General features: G+C 33.4%; 3 protein-coding genes across 6 annotated transcripts; all 3 read right to left on the minus strand.

Annotated features, from left to right (window-relative positions):
* Positions 1 to 662: 662 nt before the first annotated feature.
* Positions 663 to 5,533, minus strand: LOC114414959 (cysteine--tRNA ligase, chloroplastic/mitochondrial-like). Of its 3 annotated transcripts, none has more exons than XM_028379424.1 (9): positions 5,099 to 5,533; positions 4,934 to 4,997; positions 4,042 to 4,203; positions 3,643 to 3,813; positions 3,213 to 3,494; positions 2,925 to 3,050; positions 2,542 to 2,745; positions 1,968 to 2,069; positions 663 to 1,222 (listed from the first exon to the last, which is right to left on the minus strand). In XM_028379424.1, the coding sequence occupies exons 1-9, from the start codon at positions 5,446 to 5,448 to the stop codon at positions 998 to 1,000; spliced, it is 1,686 nt and encodes a 561-aa protein (XP_028235225.1). In that variant the 5' UTR covers positions 5,449 to 5,533; the 3' UTR covers positions 663 to 997. The 3 variants fall into 3 exon arrangements, with proteins under 3 accessions (XP_028235225.1, XP_028235226.1, XP_028235227.1); XM_028379425.1 differs by having other exon boundaries at positions 4,934 to 5,001; positions 5,099 to 5,263; XM_028379426.1 differs by lacking the exon at positions 5,099 to 5,533 and having other exon boundaries at positions 4,042 to 4,234; positions 4,934 to 5,001.
* A 551-nt stretch (positions 5,534 to 6,084) lies between these two features.
* On the minus strand, positions 6,085 to 9,172 carry LOC114414961 (ER membrane protein complex subunit 7 homolog). Its single transcript, XM_028379427.1, has 7 exons — positions 8,947 to 9,172; positions 8,828 to 8,871; positions 7,947 to 8,055; positions 7,700 to 7,763; positions 7,479 to 7,595; positions 7,265 to 7,373; positions 6,085 to 6,535 (listed from the first exon to the last, which is right to left on the minus strand). Exons 1-7 carry the CDS (start codon positions 9,036 to 9,038, stop codon positions 6,441 to 6,443), a joined length of 630 nt encoding a protein of 209 aa, XP_028235228.1. The 5' UTR covers positions 9,039 to 9,172; the 3' UTR covers positions 6,085 to 6,440.
* An 899-nt stretch (positions 9,173 to 10,071) lies between these two features.
* On the minus strand, positions 10,072 to 15,927 carry LOC114414962 (uncharacterized transporter C405.03c-like). 2 transcript variants are annotated; one of them, XM_028379429.1, is made up of 8 exons: positions 15,608 to 15,927; positions 14,486 to 14,884; positions 13,425 to 13,639; positions 12,068 to 12,135; positions 11,886 to 11,987; positions 11,605 to 11,722; positions 11,383 to 11,518; positions 10,072 to 10,419 (listed from the first exon to the last, which is right to left on the minus strand). In XM_028379429.1, the coding sequence occupies exons 1-8, from the start codon at positions 15,686 to 15,688 to the stop codon at positions 10,357 to 10,359; spliced, it is 1,182 nt and encodes a 393-aa protein (XP_028235230.1). In that variant the 5' UTR covers positions 15,689 to 15,927; the 3' UTR covers positions 10,072 to 10,356. The 2 variants fall into 2 exon arrangements, with proteins under 2 accessions (XP_028235230.1, XP_028235229.1); XM_028379428.1 differs by having other exon boundaries at positions 12,068 to 12,138.
* Positions 15,928 to 19,133: the final 3,206 nt, after the last annotated feature.

Consider the following 19,133-nt stretch of genomic DNA (forward strand, 5'->3'; position numbering starts at 1 on the left):
TTTTTAAATTACTATGTTCAAATATAAATTATTTTTTAACAAAGAATTCTGCTAATATCCAATTCAAGCATGCCCTTGTTTAAGATTGTTAATATTTCACTTGTCACTGGTATGCAATCAAAATACTCTTTTTTTTTTTTTTTTTGAAGAAGCAAAAAACCCTTTATAATGAATAGAGGAAATGGAAATTTGAATAGAATATAAAAGACAACTTTTTCTTCTCTTTAACTAAACAACAAAAAATGCATTATTATCTATATTTCTTTCTTTTTCTATTTCATCTCTTTCCCAAAGATGCCATTAGAATTGAGTTTAACTCAATTTAATCTCAGTTCTAATTTTGCATCACCCACGTACATCCACACCGAACATGAACAAAATATCCCTTATTATATGACTTGAGCAATCCTATCGTCTTGACCTACAAAGGTTTAGTCAAAGTAGGTTCTCAATTCTAAAATTGATTCTTGTGAGCATATCGGCTGATTATCATAGATAATGCAACGGTTTTCTCGTGATCTAGCTCTGGGGGTCCATTTCTTTAAATAACAGCAATAAAGATCCAGGAAAAAAACAACAGAAAATTCATTATCACCACAAAAAAATGGCTTTCTAAATATTAAGCCGAAGCTACTCCAGAAAGTAGAAACATAAGACTACTCTAGTGATACTGCGATTATTTATTTTAATATTAATCTGAAACTCACTCAAATTTGTTGCAACTCTCAATATTCTAGGGGTTAAATAGCCCGGTATATGAAAAAAAAAAAAATTCAATATTGTTCACCAACACAATACACTAAACACATCTCTATTAAAACGTAAATTGTAATCCATGTGTTTAAGGCATCAAGAATCAAGAAGGGGTCGCCTTTATCATTCTGAGAAGTTGATAGCGAGATACACCCGTGACATCCCTTATAATTAATTTCCATATACCAGAACTAGTAACTTACATTTCTTGGTTTTGCTTTGGAGATGTTGAACAACTCTTGACTTAGAGCAGCTCTTGAAGTGGAAGAGGAATGGCAGGCCTCCAAGTTGTGCCATTTGGACTGTCCATAAGAGTAATACCAACAACAGCCAAATCCTTCCTAATTGCATCCGATTTAGCATACTCCTTTTGAATTCTAGCAGCAGCCCGTTCTTCAATTTTCTGCAAGACGTCGTCTTCCGTCAAGTTTGCACGCTTTAAAGCTTTTTCCTTAAGCTGCTGCAAAACCTGCAGCATGAAACAATGATTACAAACAAGAAATATTAAGCATTTAACAGAACAGTATGGATTATGTTACACAAATTCAGAGAAACAAAATCTCAAACCTATTCACATTTCACACCATTAGATTTACCTCTAGATCTATACAAACTCACTGTAGAGATCCATATAAAACCCAACAACTATGCATGCAAGTTATGCTCTATATATATTACAGTATCATTAAGGAGAATTTTGTGGAAGTCTATTATTGTTGTAGCAACTTCAGACTGGGTGGAAGTATTATTGATTGTTAGATTAATCTCGATGTCGAATCCAATGGTCAATAATGCAGGGGGCACCAAAAAAGAATAGGAACCTCCATTTAAACACCTCCCAGAATTGAATGGGAATTCAAGAATTTAGAAAAAAATTGGGACGGTTCACTGAGTCAATCCTTATCTGATGAGTGGGGAAATGTAGAAAATAGATCAGAAGTATTATACTGGAAAAACCAGAAGTAAATCTATGTGAAATAAATATATATCCCATAAAAAAGGATTGTTTAAATAGTTCAAAAAATAACAATTATACAACAGCAAAAAAAGATAAAGGAAATAAATTTCCACTCCTTAATGGAATTTCTGTTGAGTGTTGAGTAGACATAAATTAGGGATTTGTACTCCCAATAAAATTGTTGGGTTTGATATATCTCACATGCAAAAAAATTGGAAAACAGTGACAGAAAGCAATCACTTCAACGTATTCATACCTCAAAGTAACTTGCAGGCATAAGTCCTAAAACAGTAAGGACATCCCTGACGCTCTTCTCCAAAGCTGAAAGTGATTCAATTCGAAATTGTTGTTTTTTCCCCTGAGAGGATTATGAAGATGGAAATGTTATAAACAGCATTTATGTGAGATATACTTTATTTATTTATGTGCCAAGCATTCAGATAATATCATCCACAAAATGCATTTCTAGCATTGAAACTCTGAAACAACATAATTAGAGACCACATCTTTAGAAATGCAAACCCATGAAGAGATCTGCACAAAACCCTTTTGTTCAACCTTTGCTAAGATTAGGTCATTGGCATCATATAACACTTAGCAAGTAAACAACTTGAAATATAGATTTGCTTGAAGCAAGATGGATTGTTAGATATAAGTATAACCAAAACCTGAAGTTCAATATATTGACATTAAACTAAAACAAAATTGCACACCAAAAGCATGACTAATTACTGTGAAAAATATTCATTTCCAAACCTTGATCTCATTCAAAATCAATCTTAAATTGTAATTAAATAATAACTTCAGATACATATGAAAAAATATCGCACCTTACGGGTATGTAGCAAATCATTGATTGATTTTAATGGATCGGACATTCCAGCCAATACAACAGGAGTGTGAAGATCATCCGACATCGAGGTCAAAAAAACATCATGGAACTTATCAATAATATCCAAGGTATCCGGTGGGATGGAATCCTTCCTAATTGTCTGATCATGCTGATTCAAAAAGCTTTCACATTCATGTAATGTCTGCAAACACATGAAACTTTCAAGATACGTCCACACAACATATACAATGACACAATAAAGAAGTAAGCCCAATTAAGAACATCCAGGAGGAAAATGCCTAAAAGATGAAGTGTGCAAACTGTATGGAAAGAGAAGCACACATCAAAGACAAATAAGGTAATTTCTAAAGAAAGTAGTACCTCATATATATAAAAAACACGGTCTGAAGCACTTTCAAGCTGTATATTTGAGTAGTTAATAGGAGATCGATAATGTGCGCTCATCAAAAAATATCTCAAAGCCAGTGGATGGTAAATGTCTATAACCTAGTAAAACAATGTTTGTGGCATCAGAATGTAACCCTTTGAATGGTAATCATCAACAAATAGAAACTGTGGGTCCTTAATGATAGACTTAATAGTTTTTGTCTAATAAAAGATGACAATAGACTCAAACAGGATAAGTTCATACCATCAGGAATGTCTCACCTGACGTATTGTGAAAAAATTCCCCAAAGATTTTGACATTTTGACAGAGTCAATGGTGACAAAACCATTGTGCATCCATACACTTATATCACTTTTCTTACATGCAGCACAACTCTGAGCAATTTCATTTTCATGGTGAGGAAACACAAGGTCGATTCCTCCACCATGGATATCAAAAGAGTAACCAAGATAAGCTGCACTCATGGCACTGCATTCAATATGCCACCCAGGTCTTCCAGGACCCCAGCGACTCTCCCAAAATGGCTCCCCCGGCTTTGCAGACTGCAGAATAGCATTGGAAATCCACCTTAAGTAAGTTCCAAACTATATTAAGATTTCAAGAATATAATAATCATTTATTTGTAATATATAATGAAATCAACATGTTTAACAAATCCGTGTTATCATTATTAGTACTGATGTATTATACCTTCCAAAGAGCAAAATCAGCAGGATTTTTCTTCCTTGAATCGACTGCAACCCTCTCACCAGCTCGATTATCTTCTAGATCTCGACTAGATAGTTTCCCATATTCTGGAAATTTTTCTACATTAAAGTATACGTCCCCATCAACAATGTAGGCATACCCATTATTAAGAATCTGTCAACGAGAATGTTAACTGATCAACAACGTATCAACATCATATTTCTTAAGCAGATTAACAAAAGAGAGATTGATAATAAACTATGAACAGAAGAATTTCATAATCATATACCAATAACTTATCCAAGTAAGCTTCCTTAGAAATTAAAAATGAAAAACAGTCTGAATTTTATCAATCTTTTTGCATCCGTTTTAATACCACAGTAAAATGGGCAGCAATGGTACCTTCTCAATCATATCAATGATTTGGGGCATGTGCTCTGAGACCTTTGGTTCCACAGAGGGAGACAGACAATTAAGAGTTACCATGTCTTGACAGAACTCTTCACAATAGCGCCGGCTCAAACTGATTGGATCTTCTCCTAACTCCTTTGCTCTAGCAATTATCTACATAATTTGAAAAGTGCAGACTAAGATCCTGTAATAGCAATTAAAAAGCAGTGGGTACTTTGCATTTGTAACAAATGGATATGATTAAAAAATTCTTAAGCTCTAGACTCTAAATGATAAAAAATATACTATTTATAGGTAACAAGTGAATGGCCAAGAGCCAAGATGTTCCTATCTGGATAAACTTCTCTATAAGCACTTATAGGAGAAGAAAATAAAAAGGTAAAATGAATTGAGATTCTCCATAAGTTAAAGTCAGTGTACTAAACTTTTATAGAAGTCATCTCATCATCCAACTTCTCCAAAAGCTAAGATGAATGTACAAAAATACATTTCGCTTTATCTTATTATTTTCTTTTCCTATAAGTGCTTATAGAGAAGTTTATCCAAACAGGACCCTAGTTCAAACCCATCAAAGATTCCTCACCTTATTACCATCCTCTACTCAGTGTAAAGTTAAAACAATAAGTACCAACTACCAAGTTCCAAAAATATCATTTTGAAGACTTTTATTTCTTTAGCTGTCAAGTTATTAATATTTTCAACAAGCCAAAAGCTTAACACCTTAACCTAATGAAAGCAAAGGTGGAATGAAATTACTAAAACACGAACCAAGTAATAAGCTGAAAGATGCATTACAAAATAACGAAGGAAAATGCCTCAAGGACGCCAATTTGTAAATAAGAAAGAGAAGTAATTATTGACAAAACACCAAGGGGGCACTGACCTTGTCATCTACGTCAGTAAAATTGCGAACATAACAGACTTGAAATCCCAAATGCTTAAAGTATCTGCCTAATTGCCAAACCGAGCAGAAAAGGAAAAGCAATTAGTAGCAAAAGGAAAAGAAGGATATGGTTGAATTGAATGAAATGTGTGTGAAGAGAGAAACCTGTAAAGAAGGTCGAAATTGACGTATACGCGAGCATGTCCAATATGGCTGAGATCGTAAGCGGTGACGCCGCACACGTACATTCCCACTTTGGAATCCACTTTGGGTTTGAAGAGCTCCTTCGTCTTACTCATGGTGTTGTGCAGCCACACCTCCGGCAAGGCGAGACCCTCGGAGTCGAATTTGCCGCAACCCTTCTCCGCCGTCAACGGCGGCGGAGATGAGGTGGCGCAAAAAGAAGGGAAGTTTTTCCTCCTGAAGATGGAGGCGTGGGGTCTGGGTGGGGCAGAGTGAGGGAAAAGCATAGAGAAAAAGGGTCTGTAGCACTTGAGAAGAGACACCGTGCTCATTTTTGCACCCTCTCTCGCAGTCACCTGCTTCACTCAGAAGAGCTCATCCCAATTCCCTCTCTAATGTTATCGTTTATTAGCGTATCACTACCAGACAGTTAAATGCCTTTTTTTTTTGGTACATGGATATTTTACCTGCAGAACTTAGATATCAAACACGATAAAATTTATTTTTCTATTCAATTTTTTATCATCGTTAAATTAGTCATGGATAACTTAAAAGTCAAATTCAATAAAATTCATGTACTAGTAAAAAAAATTGAATTTTTATTGAATCAAAATTTATTATCTATTCGGCAACAACAAAACTGTAACATTAGATAGTTTTTAAATTATAAACTAATTTTATTTTATTTTCTCTTATATGAAATTATGAAAAACGTTATCCATACATAATTTATTATATCAATTCAATCTTTAAATCATATCATATGTTATATTTTTCCCCCCAAATATTTTTCTTCAAAGGCAATCTTATTTAAAGTAGAATTAGACACTAGATTTAAACATTTATAAACAGATATTTGAATATTAATTTGTCATATTATGGAAACTAATTTCTTCTACTAGACTTAAACTAACCCTACCGGTATATGAAATGTTATATAATTTACACATTTATATTAACTAGAGCAATGCGGCCAAAACAGATCATAAATCAATTCCTTTTTCAAGCAAAAGGACCAAAAGTGGAAATTAACAGTTTCTATAAGTAAACCAAAAAAAAAAAAATCATCCATCAGTGCATGGTTATCAACATTGACGAGAAAGTGAACAAGAATTACGTAGAAACCTACTCCCGACTGTTCAAATCAAACATATAAACCTCTATCAGAAATTTCAAATTTTTACTAATTCACTACATAAATAATCGAAAGATTTCCATCGCTATCAATTTGTCACAAGAAAATTCTCCAATCATCGTATGTCATTTTTTCAGCTCCTGCTTGGGGGTAACCAACTTGCTCACTGGTTTTCCGTTACTCATACACCTAGTTGCTTCTTGCAGCACCAGGTAACAGGCTTGCTAAAGATGGAACTCCTTGATTTCTCATTTCTTCTTGTGCACGCCTCATTTCTTCTGGATCTGTGTCCACGAAAATACAATGAAGCCATCAGCACATTTTATGCAAAAGAGTAAAGTTGAACAAGATTTTCATCATTTTTCCTAGTTTATCTGAGTTTTCATCAACTGGGAGTTACTGATTAGTTAACAAGTTTTTCTTCATAAACTCATCAAGTTTGATAACCATGCATGAAAAAATTAGTAGAAGCCCAAAAAGTGTTTTTGGATAACATAGCACACAAGAATCAATGCTAACTCACAATATCATGGTGATGCCATGAAAAAGTAAAAGCAACTATTTGTTGCGTTACTTCTCACCATGAAATTAATTCAAACATGCTAAAGATGCATAATTCATGGCCGATTTTTTAACAAGTAAATGTATTAACATAAAATAGCAAAGCTCATGCAGGATTGCAAAGTATTCAATTATGACCCAAATCACTCAATCATAAGAAAACATCATGCAAGAAATTTTTTCTTCGAGAATGGAGAGGGAGGGAGAAACTGAGAAAGATAGAAGTCGCTTCAGATAATTCAACTTGAAGGTGCTTCTGATTCAACCTGATATTCATATTTTAATATATGATAAGAAACACAAATAGCAACTATGGTATAGGACCAATCTCAAAAACTTTTCCTGAAGTAAATAAGTAAACATTTCACCCATACAAAGCAAGCACAGCCATACATATATAGACATGACACAGGAAATGAGAAAAGTTTGCAGATAAATTTTAGAAAGCATACCCATGTTCTCCATTAATTTGGGCATGAGGAAGACAACAATCAGCATAAATCCCATCATCAGACCCATTGGACTTTTCACAATGGACATAATAGAGAATGGCTCCCTAACCTGTAGCAAAACAAGATAACACCATGTGGACATTTGGACAATAATTTGAAGGAATGGGAGGGGAACAAGGGAACACAAACAAGAACTTTGTAAGTCTAAACCAACCTCATAATATTGTTCATCCTTCAATGGCTCCAAGACAAACTCACTAAGTCCCCTCCTATTTTCTGTCAGTGCTGCCTGAATTTTGCCATGGTGTCTGGCACTTACATCAACTCGTACCTTTTTTCATAATAAACACAACAGTTTACTAAATGAGCATACATGGAAAAAAAATTATATTAGGTGAAAAGAATTGAGACGTAATTTTCAGGTTGAGTATCCACCGGAGAAAAGAAATAGCCTATTGCAGCCACTTCAATTAGATGTGTCCCGGCAGGAACATTGTGGCTTAAAGTATACACGTTAAGGAATTAAATCATCTCTTAACAATGATTTGCCAGCATTAACTACAACTTCTTAAAATCAAGAACAAGATGAGGAGAGATAGAATTAAATTGGGCTTAATATCCCCAAAACAGTCATCATGCAAATTAAACAGAAGTAGAAATTAAGTTGAAAATGAAAGGATACAATGCGAAATATCCATCAGGCCTCAGAAAAGTAACTCTTTGACCACCATTGAGTATGACTTTGACATTTGAAATTTTTCCAGGAAGAATATAATCTTTTGTTCCCACACCTGCCACAAGGACTTACCAATATCAATATACAATCAAATTCATAGGCTATACTGCTATAGCAAACCCATGTGCAGTCAGAGAATAGATATGCAACAAACAGTATGCATCAAGAATAATAAACAAATAAATTTTGCCATTTCAATCTCCTGGTAACCAAACCATCGACTTTCCTAAAACCTGGCTAAATTTGACTTGATTAAACACCATGAGACATAAGCAACCAACAAGCTTTGAACTCATCCACATTTTAATTCAGATGTAAATTTTTAAGCTCTTGCCACATTAAATTTCACATCCTAAAAATGACAAGATTTGTTGTCAAGTAAAATGAGGTGTTTGTCTCAGGACCCAGTACCCAAAGGAATTTTTTTTTAAAGAAAAAAAGAAAAGATCATGCTGTGCAAGGAAAAAAAATGTTGGAGATGACAGAAGAAAAAATATAACCAGGAAAAAACCTCAAACTAGGTAAATTTCGATTAGCACAAATAACTCTGGTAAATTCGTACGAACAGGTTGAACAGAGTGATTACCCATGTACCATCACCAGTCACAACAACTCACAACTATCGAAAAATCAATTTTGATGACACGGCACAACCTATATTGTCCTATCTTGTATTAAACTGCTAACCTAGCCATAGACACACAACAAGCACACGATTCATTCACAGATCGAAGTTCAATAGCTTTATTCATCTAAAATTGAACGGACTACACACCTAAATATAATCAGGATTTAAATAAATAAATGAAACAAAAGTAAGAACTTACTGGGGATCTTCACTCGACCATAAATGGTGTAACCTTCGGCAGACCTGGAGAAATTTGATTCGTTAAAATAAAGGTCAATAGAAAGTGAAATTAGGGTTTAGGGAATATCGAATTGATACCCGGTGGCGGGGGATTGAGCGAATGAGAGGGGTAGAAGGTAGAAGCACAGTTGAATGAACAGACAAAGAATGAGTGATCTGGTTGAGGCCATAGCAGAATTTCAGAGGTGATCTAAACCTTTGTTTTCTCAGCTTCACCAAAACACTGTTTTTCTTTTTTCTATTTCAACCGTTATCGTTGCATTTTAACCCGCACCAAAACACTCCTTTGCGATCCCTCACTTGTAGGTTTTTTGGTGATTAAATTGTTCACTAGTTAATCCTTTTATACTTTCACTTTATAATAACAATATATGATATTAATCAAATTTATTGAAAAATTATGATCCATTCCCTGTTTTTTTAAAAAAGAAATCCCTGTTTTTATTTTAGGGTATAGAGATATGCAAATTTTAATATCAACTCATTTGATTAGTTTCTTTTTAGAGTTTAATAATTTTATATTATCCAAATAAAAGTTTTACGTTATTAATTGATAAAAATTTATTTTTGGTATCATTCTAATTTTATCGGATGCATCTGAAACAAAAGAAATATTTTTGTAGCAATTATTAAAATAATTATTATAAAAGTCTAATTAATTTATTATATATGTTAGATTTTGATTAGATGATAGTATAAAAATTTTCAAAATAAAAAAAGATGATAGTATAACAAAAATTATTAAACTATCCGTTTCTTTATTATTTATTTATTTTAATCTTTCTTTCAGAATGTATATAAAACCATATTTTCGTGCTTGATTAAATTACACCATAAAAAAATTTACACCATCAACCATAAATCACATCCTATTATCTGAGATTTTTTAATACAATAATTCAATTTGGATTATTAACTCTCTTATGGTAAACTCTTTATTACTATGTATAATTTAAGAACACTCATTTTGTTCGCCAGATTGTAATTTTACACGATCCACAGTTTTTTTTTTTTTGAAAGGCCGCGATCCACTGTGAATCCAAGAACAATGAGTGCTGAAAACAAATATTACTTTTAGACCGGTGTTTATTTACGAAAACTTTAAGCAGGTTATGTTTACATTAATAAATGCACCACAAATTGCAGGAACTCATTGCATGCGAAATGAGGTACATCGTAGCATATCTAAAATAAAGAAAGAAAGAAAGAAATTAATCTTAAATTATATGGAGAAAAAAATATTGCATACACAAATGTAAAAAGGCTTCATTACATCCATCTGAACCATGACTAATAGCTCAAAACCTATAATGAATACAACATAACCCTCACTCTAGAATGATATACACAAAAAAAATAAAATATAGCACTCAATCAGCGCATTGATTTAGGATATACATTGTCTCATGGTACAGCACCGAACAATGGACGGATGATGGACCGAACAAAGAATCAATTGTGAAAAAAATTAATATAGAAAACAATATGCTACAATCCCAACATCTTCGTCAACCGATCTGAAAGATTAGCTATTACAAAGCCTGCAAATACCTGCAGCTCAATTCCATACCAATTCCAACATTAATATGTGAACAAAATTGTTGAAAATGATTTGTTTCCATCAGTTTTTTTATAAATAAAAACAGCTCTTTCAATAACATTTCAATTTTGAGTTGTTTTTAAAACAAAATAAATTCATCCATAACAATGGGTTTGAGTCAATGATTGGAAAATTGCCTTTTCTTTATCTTGATATGCATAGAAATTGAGAAACTATGATCCATACAATAATCTAAATTAGTCGATGGAAAAACCATAGTTAGAATAAGAAATTCCACTAAAGATGATCAACCAAGTCTCCAGCAAATATTAGTTATCAATAAAGTTGCTAGATACTCTACACCATTGATGAAATCCAAGGAAACCCCCATTTTCATCCCTAACTTGGTCCCTAATCTTGGCTTGTGTCTCATCATAAACTAAAGAAATGGAAAATAAGTCCTTTGATCTCATTTTTGTCGGTCACATTAGTTCCTAATGAAGGTCTTATGTTTAGGGACTTGTATTAAACAAAAGCACACATGGAGAACAAAATTGACTAACAAAAGCATAGATCGAGGACTTGTATTGATGTTTCTGTAGTGTAGGGACTAATATGACAATGCATGCCAAGATTGGAGATGAAAATGGGGGTTTATTTGATGAAATCCACATTCTTAGTTACTAGACAAACAACTTAAAAACACAAGGATGATAGGATTTAACAATATATTATCCACAACAATTTGTAAAGGACAAGATCAACAATAGGCAATCCCCCACAAACATGCCCCCAACAACTCATAAGCATGGAAATGCCCAAACAAATAAGCAGGAAAACAAGAGAGAAATTATTTGAACAGATATTGAACTGCAAGGACCATCATAACACCAAGAGGCAAATAGGACCCTTTTTTATGCATATAAACAAGAATCCTCCCGCAGGAATCTTTAATTCTTTAGAGATAACAATACCTGAACTGAGCCAAGAATGTATACTGCCGAATAATGCCGACCATGAATTACCATGTCAGCCACCATAGCAAGAGGAATGGTGAGTGACATGCCCAAAGTGGCCACAAGAGGAGTAGTCCATACAACGCAAAGTGCCCTGGATAGATGGAACAACGTATAATATAAGATTTTGAAGATTTTGAGTAATTGCAATTCTTTTAATTAATAAGGCTTTTCATGTACCAGAAGTAGTCTGAAAGTACGCTTCCAATAAATCCATTTGCAAGAACCACTTCATCCACTTTAGCAGAGTGGGGAATGGTAAATTTGGGTTCAATTCCTAAGGCCATCAATGGCCAGACTGTGGGAAGTATAAAGAGAATTAGCAATCTCTTTAGTGTAGCAATGCATAAATTTTTCATGCTCGACTTATAAAAGAGCACATAAAAAGTAGTGTTCTCATAGAACCTCATTTATTTGACATTGATGAGTAACTACAGAAGCATGCAAAAGCAAAAACTTACCGAGCCACCAGAGTGCTACAAGTGTAAACAATCCAATATACCCAAACAGCTTTTGCACATCAACCCTTTCTCCTTCTTCACCAGAAAACTTCTTAAGAAGAACTGCAGTAGTAATGAGTTGAAGTGGTCATGATCTATCTAAATTATCTGATAAAAACAGAACAGCCAGGACATTGCTTAACCTGTAAATAGACCGTATGACATAGCTGAGAGAATTCCAAAAAGATCTCCAACTAAAGAGTGCTTTCCACTGCTGAACACAAATATCAATCAACTGTCAATGCCCCAAAAAAAAGCATTACAAAGAACAAGCTGGTAATGATATATTTATTTATAAGACTCAATCTCAGTTATAAAAATAGTCCCGATGACATCCTATCCTATAGCATCCTAGGATAATGCAAATATCATGAAAGACAAGAACATGGCTCCCTAAGGCTCTGCTATATGATTGAAGTAATTATCTTTAGTGTTGTATCACTTCATCTGATCCTTTCTGTCCCCTCATTATCTATGACACATACATCAAAGAACATGTACTGAAAGAGATAGATTTTGAAGAAATGCAAAGTAGGACTAAGAAGTACCAATTGAAATTATATTTTGCACCTCAATTTTTCTTGTCATTTTTACATGAATTATTTATGGGGATTTTGTTTACTTACTCAGTGTAACTTTCAGGTAATTATGAATAAATGATAGAATCAAAACCGAAGTAAGATATGAGTCATGATTTATTGTTTTGTACTTATGTTCTATTTGTAGTGGCAGCCAATAATATTATATAAGTCATTGAAAAAATCATGCAACTAGCAGCAGTGATTAGTGCAGAGAGTTTTGAGGCTGGCTTAGTAATATACAATTAACTCTTAGGATTTTGAGTTCATCCATCATATGATGTCTTTTCAACTTTGAAATTGGAATCAGAGTTCAGTTATGCACCCGTGTTATGTACAAATGGACTGCTCTTTCCAACCCTATAGGGTGACACTGACAGAGGAAAGAAAGTCTCATTGGCTGAGTATGGGACAAGAAATGTTCAGCTACAGTCAAGGTTCTCTCTGATTCCAATTTAAGGAGTTGGCCCCTCCTCTACATCATAATGACAGGGGAAAAATGAGGGCTGCACGTGGAATTTATGTAAAGATATGAGGCAGTTTAAACACTTACTTCAAGAATGTTCGGCCAAAAATACTACGAAAGCTTCATCAACATTCAATTGAAGCTTTATTTTTTTACAAGGATGGCAGGGCGGGCAGGGGGGCTCAACATACACTAGTTCTTCAACTATATACTAGAAAATGACAATTTTAATTTAACGCAATTCAGAGCAATTTTTTTTTCTTTTTTCCTTATCTTGGATTGTATATTTGTATGAAAGAGAAGAGGGTTTGCAGAACCAAAATTTTAAAGTAGGATGAATGTGGACTAGCTCCTACTACATTACACATTAATTTAACTGACCGACCACTTATCAGTTAAAACTCAAAAATCTGATAAATGTGATTTTGACCATCAAAAGGCCAAGTAAAAGCTTACGCATCACTTAATTGTGATTCATCTGCAGCCCAAGTTTTCCCCAGCGTTGTCATGACAACCCCAGCCATGCTGACTAAGACAGCAACTACTTTTGCTACATTTAAAGAGTCTTGACCCATAAATGCACCAATGAAAAGAGTGAAAAGTCCTGAAGTTGATGATAATACTGTTGTACTTGCAACACTTGTTCGTGCAAGGGCTGCATTTGATAGATACTGAAAGCAACAGAAGAAAATTAATAAAGCACCGCTGCTGCTTTTCTAAAGTTTTCTCATAGAACAGCATAAAAACATCAAATTTCAGCATGCATCAATGAGGAAACAGAAAGCATCAAGGCAGAGAAAAGGAATAAAATGATGAAAGAAATGTTGAAATAGTCCTATAGAATCAATAAAATATGATCAGCAAATAAAAACACCAAATGTTTTAAGTATGAGTAGCATGGAAACATCTCTTATTTCACGAATAAAGCAAGGCATTTAACTGCCTAAAGGAGTAGTGAACTTAGGTGCTTTATGAATCATCTATCCGTGCGATGAGGGGGTCAGGTATGCTGAACTTTTTCCTAGTGTATGTATTAATCTATATGTATGGTGTATAATATTTGTTTATGCAATATCAATTTATCAAGTTATCAACCATGAGGGATCACTTGTCCAAAGGAATTGTAAAAGTGTTGTGTGTGTGTGTTTTGCTCTGCTATTATAAGTCATAGAATGCCTGTTTATAAAATGAAAGCACAATCATAATAAATGATGTGTATAACAACTTGAAGAAAAATTATTAATTTCGCAACAGTTAAAAGCATTCAATTTGTAGGAAACCAGCTACCATGACAGTTATTGTTGAAGGAGGCATCTATCTATGAGTTTAACTGATAAGATTTTAATATAATTTCACATCTTGTCAACTCATAGACTCGTAGCCACTTTTTAGGACAGATAATCAAGCGTTTTTTCTTTTTCTTTTCTTGATGGACAAAAGAAATAACCACATATATCTGTTGTACAGCAAGATTTGTGCTTCTTAACTACAAAACAAAACAGTGATATCACTCTTACCTCTGTTATAAACCAGATAGGTGCAATGTAAAATCCATAAGCAGCAATTTCCTTCCCATTAAGTTGTCTCTCCACCTTTAGCACATTAGTATTATCATTATATTTAGCTACTAATGGCTTTACTTCTGCAAGTGTTGAAAGGTCTAAATCACTATCTTTTCGATTCACACTCCCCAATTCCAGTTCAAAGTTTTTCTGCACTCCATTGCTTTTGAGAGGAGAGCTAATCCTGACAGAAAACTCATCCACGCATTCTGCATTTTTACCACTTTTAGAGGAGCGGGATTTAAGCAAGTTACAGAACCAGTCCTTAATGAATGCTATTGGGAGGTAAACTACCATAAGAGAAGCTCCAAGATATGTTACTGCAAATGGCTGCTTATAATCTGTAAAAATATCCTGTTGAGAAAATAAATTGTTCAGAAAAATTATTGGGAGGTATAAAACTTGGATGCTGACATTGTTGCACGATAATGTATAAATATTAAATAGATACTATTACTAAGACACCCCTCGAGCAGGATTTAAACAACAAGGGAGTTTGAAGTTTGAAGAAAATATGATCTCCCCGTGTGCAGATAATGAAATATGGATCATAGATTTTGTTACAAGAGAAACTAATAACTTGCAAATATAAATCAACAAGCATAGTGTCCACTAGTGGACGCATGTAAAATATAGCAACATCAGATATAACATATAACTGGAAATGATACAGGGATGCAGTTCTCATTCAGTCAAAACCAAGATGACCAAATGTTTTCAGGTTCGCTATACGAATTAATTGTTAGTTCCACTTCACCAATGGACATAGTTCTCGACTGTAGGATTACATAGTTGAATCATAAACGTTGAAATGCTGAGTTAATAAAATCGTTGACCTAGAATCGAAAATAAAAATTGAAATACATTTGTATGTAGCTCAAGTGCAGCCTGTACTTCAACTACCCTTCCTTTCCCCACACTAGATATTGTATCTCCATTTGTAATAATAATAATAAAAAAAAAAATAGATCCTTAGGATTTTGGAGGTTTGAACATAAAGTCAAATCAAGTCAAACATTAACTTGCATCCTGTTTTTGATTGTGTGATAGGACTAGGACTAGGAATGCGTAAGGTACCTGGGTAACTTCGGCGGAGGTGACCCAAATAATAACAACAGTGACTATGAGGAACAATCCAGCGTTGTATCTCCAACCCATCGCAAAAACAAGCTATGCCCCGATGGATGAGATCCGTACACTTCTATAGCAGTTTCCCAACCAGATCCTAATCTCCGGAAACACAACAGAGGTTGGGTGGAGGATTCTTGTAACCTCAGAGTCAGAGGGAAACGTTCAAATTAAGTTCCTCCTCACCCCTCACGGACACCCCCACATTCCAATACCGGATTAAATTAAATTATCAATAGCAACAGCGCCTCCTACCCAATTCCACAAATTAAAAACAAAAACTTTCTTATATGCTCAGTTGTAATTTAATTTTTAAAAAAATGACAACAAGTGTTCTTAAATTATTAATTGAGAAATTAAAAGTACAAAAAAACTGTCATTCATTAATTTTTAATATATTTTTCTATTATTCTTAGTATAAAAAATATTTATCAGTTCATTAACAGATATCTTATGGACACTCTTAGTTGGAATCTTTTTTAGTTTATTGGTGTTTTAATTTTAATTATTCATGTTTAGTCGTTATAATTTTACGATTATTAAAATTAGGTCTCTCATTTCATGTTTTGTCTAGTAATTAATAATATCAAATAAAAGTGTGATATAATATTAATTTGTAAATATTGACAAAAAAAATATAAAGTAAGAGATTCAGTTTTAATAATTAAAAGTTATAAGAATTAAATAAGAATAATTAGAACTTTTTTTTTTTGAAAGGACGAATAATTAAAACATAGATATGAAACTTACACATAAATTAAATTAAAATGCAATTGAAAAAACTAGCTTACCTGTGTCGGTTACTTGGCATTGATAAAACGGCCGCATTGGCCAACGACAGGTGAAAATGAGATGTCATTCAATTGATTTCTGAACATGAAAGCTAGCTTAGCTTAGTTTGCGACGGAAGCAGCGTCAGATTTAAGATGTCTTTTTTACATCTTAGACAATAATATTATGATATTGAATTAATTTAGATATAATAAATTAAAAATATTAATACAGAAAAATAAAATAAAAAATTAAAGCAATAAAAATTAATTTACAAACTTCTTGTTTTAACATTTCTTTTGTCTAACTTGGATATAAGCACATAAAGTTAATAAAACTTAACATTTTCAACTTATATAAGTCTTAATAATAAAGTTTAATAATTAAAAAAACTCCCATGTATTAAAACTTAGACGTCATTTGTTTTACAGTTATATAAGACTAATTATGATAAAAATGATTTTAAACTATTAAACTGAATAAAATGTACATTTAAATTATCTAAATCCTAAATAAATATTAAAACCTTTTTATGTTCAAAAAATAATTTTTTAACGAAAAAAGTTTCAGGACTTAAAAATTAAATCCCTATTACATCTCAGATGCACATTTTTATATCTTTTAGAAGGAGTTTAATTTCCCATTTTTCATATTGCCGACAACATGTACGATTGAAATTATCACGGTAAGCGATGGTATTCAAATCCTAATTAGTCTAAAAAAAACGCTTTAAAAAAATTGAACCAGACTGATATTTTTTAGATTTGTTTGGATTGATTTTCGGGTAATCGCAAGGTTTGATTCAATTTGTTGTTGGTATTTGAAAAATCAAACTAAAGTGCAAATATTTATCTATATTATAACAATTTTAATTGTTTGTCGTGACGTGTGCACCATGTCTTGAAAAACAAAGAACTGAATCTATAAATTTATGTATGGGAAGTATCGAAAAAAATAAATTTATGTGTGGGAAAAATAAAGATTCTGTTAGTTAAGTGAGCATAAAATAAAAATTTAATTCAAAAAGAAAGTTGTAACATATTTTAATATCTAACTATGCATTGCAGCTTGATAAATACTGCGATTTACTATAATTGATAAATGACCATTCATCTATGTACTTATTTATTTATTTATAATGAAAACAACAATGTAGATTATTTATTTATTTATAATGAAAACAACAATGTAGAAAAATTGTATTATTATTTGATTCAGATATGTAAGACTAGGAAGAATTTTCAAATGGCTATTTCTTAAATACTTGTATAAATGGAAATGCTTCATATTGTTGTTGATCCATGTTTAATATATGCATTTTTTATTATGTTACTAAAATATAAAAAAAATTATCAAGATAAAATTTAAAATATTAAAAATCACAAAAATTAATCTAAATCTAACTGCAAAATGATGATTTGATTTGGTTCAAATTTGATATTAAATTCAAATTGAACCAAAAATTAAATTAAAACTATATTGCAAACATTTCTAGTAGACGGTAGCAACATAGTTAAAAGTTGTTTGCAAAATAAAACAAAAAATATAAAGTTAAAAGTTTTGATTGTCGTATATTTATATTCTGCAACTACTCATTTTTATCTCTTGTTTTTATCTTTTTCATCATATTACATATCACTTATCTATTCACCATTTTACTTTTTCTTTCTTTTCTATATCTTCATCCTCCCTCTTTCAATGACATTTGTATCATAGACACCATTCTTAAAAAGGAGTGTGTCTTCCTAAAAACTAGAGTCGGCAACTTGAGTCTGACCCTAGTTCACATTTTAGATTGAATTGGACTCTTAAAAGTTAGGTCCAACGAAATTGGGTTAGTTACGACTTTTAAAATATAGGAAAAGAATCAAATTTTAATTTGTTTTTAACGAGGGTTTATTTGATTTGTTGGCCTAATTTAGGGTTAAAATGAGCCATCAAAATAACCATGTCCTTACTCGAAACCCACAGCCTGAAGGCGCTAACAGTGGCAAGCTTCCTTCACAATCCTCACGTCACCGCTCAACCCTTTCCCCAACTTCCACCTGAATCGCAAAATCACAATCACTCTCAACCAAACCAATTTTCAACATCCTTCTCCCAATGTACCCAAGCTCCAGAACGCAATCCAACGCGGCAACACGAACCCCCAAATCGCTCGAACGCAAAAACCCTACAATTTTGAGGATCTCTCCGCTGCAGAGAATTTCCTCCATCAACGGGCTTTGAATTAACCTAATCAGTGACGATAAGACGCAGACGGAGCATCCCGAAGCCATCGCTATCAAGGCCTTGATGGTGGGGCCCATCAAGACCAACCCGACAAACACGTTCTTGTTGAACTTCACTAGCGCGGCTATCGTAATCGCCGCTTCCTCCTTCACCCGCTTCGAAATTGAGCTCTCGAACAGCATGCACTACAGAAGCGTGAACACCTTCGCTCTAAGAATCAAGTCCTGGAACTCCAAATCGAAACCCTGGGAGAGCCTCTGTCGGAACTCGACCAGAACCTTAACCTGTTGCTGTTGTTGTTGAAGCGTGTGGACGAGATCGCGAATGTTGAGGCGGTCGATGTAGGATAGGATTTGGGATTCGATGGCACGTGCGAGGTGGGAGATTTTGTAGGTGGTGACATGGTGATGGAGGAGGGATCGGGGGGAGTAGTCGTGGTGCTTGTGGAGTTTGTCGATTAGGGTGCGGGAGA

The sequence above is a fragment of the Glycine soja genome, chromosome 6 (assembly GCF_004193775.1).
Source record: "Glycine soja cultivar W05 chromosome 6, ASM419377v2, whole genome shotgun sequence".
NCBI classification, from domain to species: Eukaryota; Viridiplantae; Streptophyta; class Magnoliopsida; order Fabales; family Fabaceae; genus Glycine; species Glycine soja.

Excerpts from the sequence above, each read along its gene's own strand:
- LOC114414959 (XM_028379424.1), bottom strand. The coding sequence starts at position 5,448 with ATGAGCACGGTGTCTCTTCTCAAGTGCTACAGACCCTTTTTCTCTATG. Across the intron at positions 4,204-4,933 it reads TTACTGACGTAGATGACAAG|ATAATTGCTAGAGCAAAGGA; the intron begins GTCAGTGCCCCC and ends CAAATTATGTAG. Across the intron at positions 3,495-3,642 it reads CTGATTTTGCTCTTTGGAAG|TCTGCAAAGCCGGGGGAGCC; the intron begins GTATAATACATC and ends GCTATTCTGCAG.
- LOC114414961 (XM_028379427.1), bottom strand. The coding sequence starts at position 9,038 with ATGGCCTCAACCAGATCACTCATTCTTTGTCTGTTCATTCAACTGTGC. Across the intron at positions 8,056-8,827 it reads TGGTCGAGTGAAGATCCCCA|GTGTGGGAACAAAAGATTAT; the intron begins GTAAGTTCTTAC and ends TCCTTGTGGCAG. Across the intron at positions 7,374-7,478 it reads AGGATGAACAATATTATGAG|GTTAGGGAGCCATTCTCTAT; the intron begins GTTGGTTTAGAC and ends GTTTTGCTACAG.
- LOC114414962 (XM_028379428.1), bottom strand. The coding sequence starts at position 15,688 with ATGGGTTGGAGATACAACGCTGGATTGTTCCTCATAGTCACTGTTGTT. Across the intron at positions 11,988-12,067 it reads GTCATACGGTCTATTTACAG|TTCTTCTTAAGAAGTTTTCT; the intron begins GTTAAGCAATGT and ends TTACTACTGCAG. Across the intron at positions 11,519-11,604 it reads GTACTTTCAGACTACTTCTG|GGCACTTTGCGTTGTATGGA; the intron begins GTACATGAAAAG and ends CCATCTATCCAG.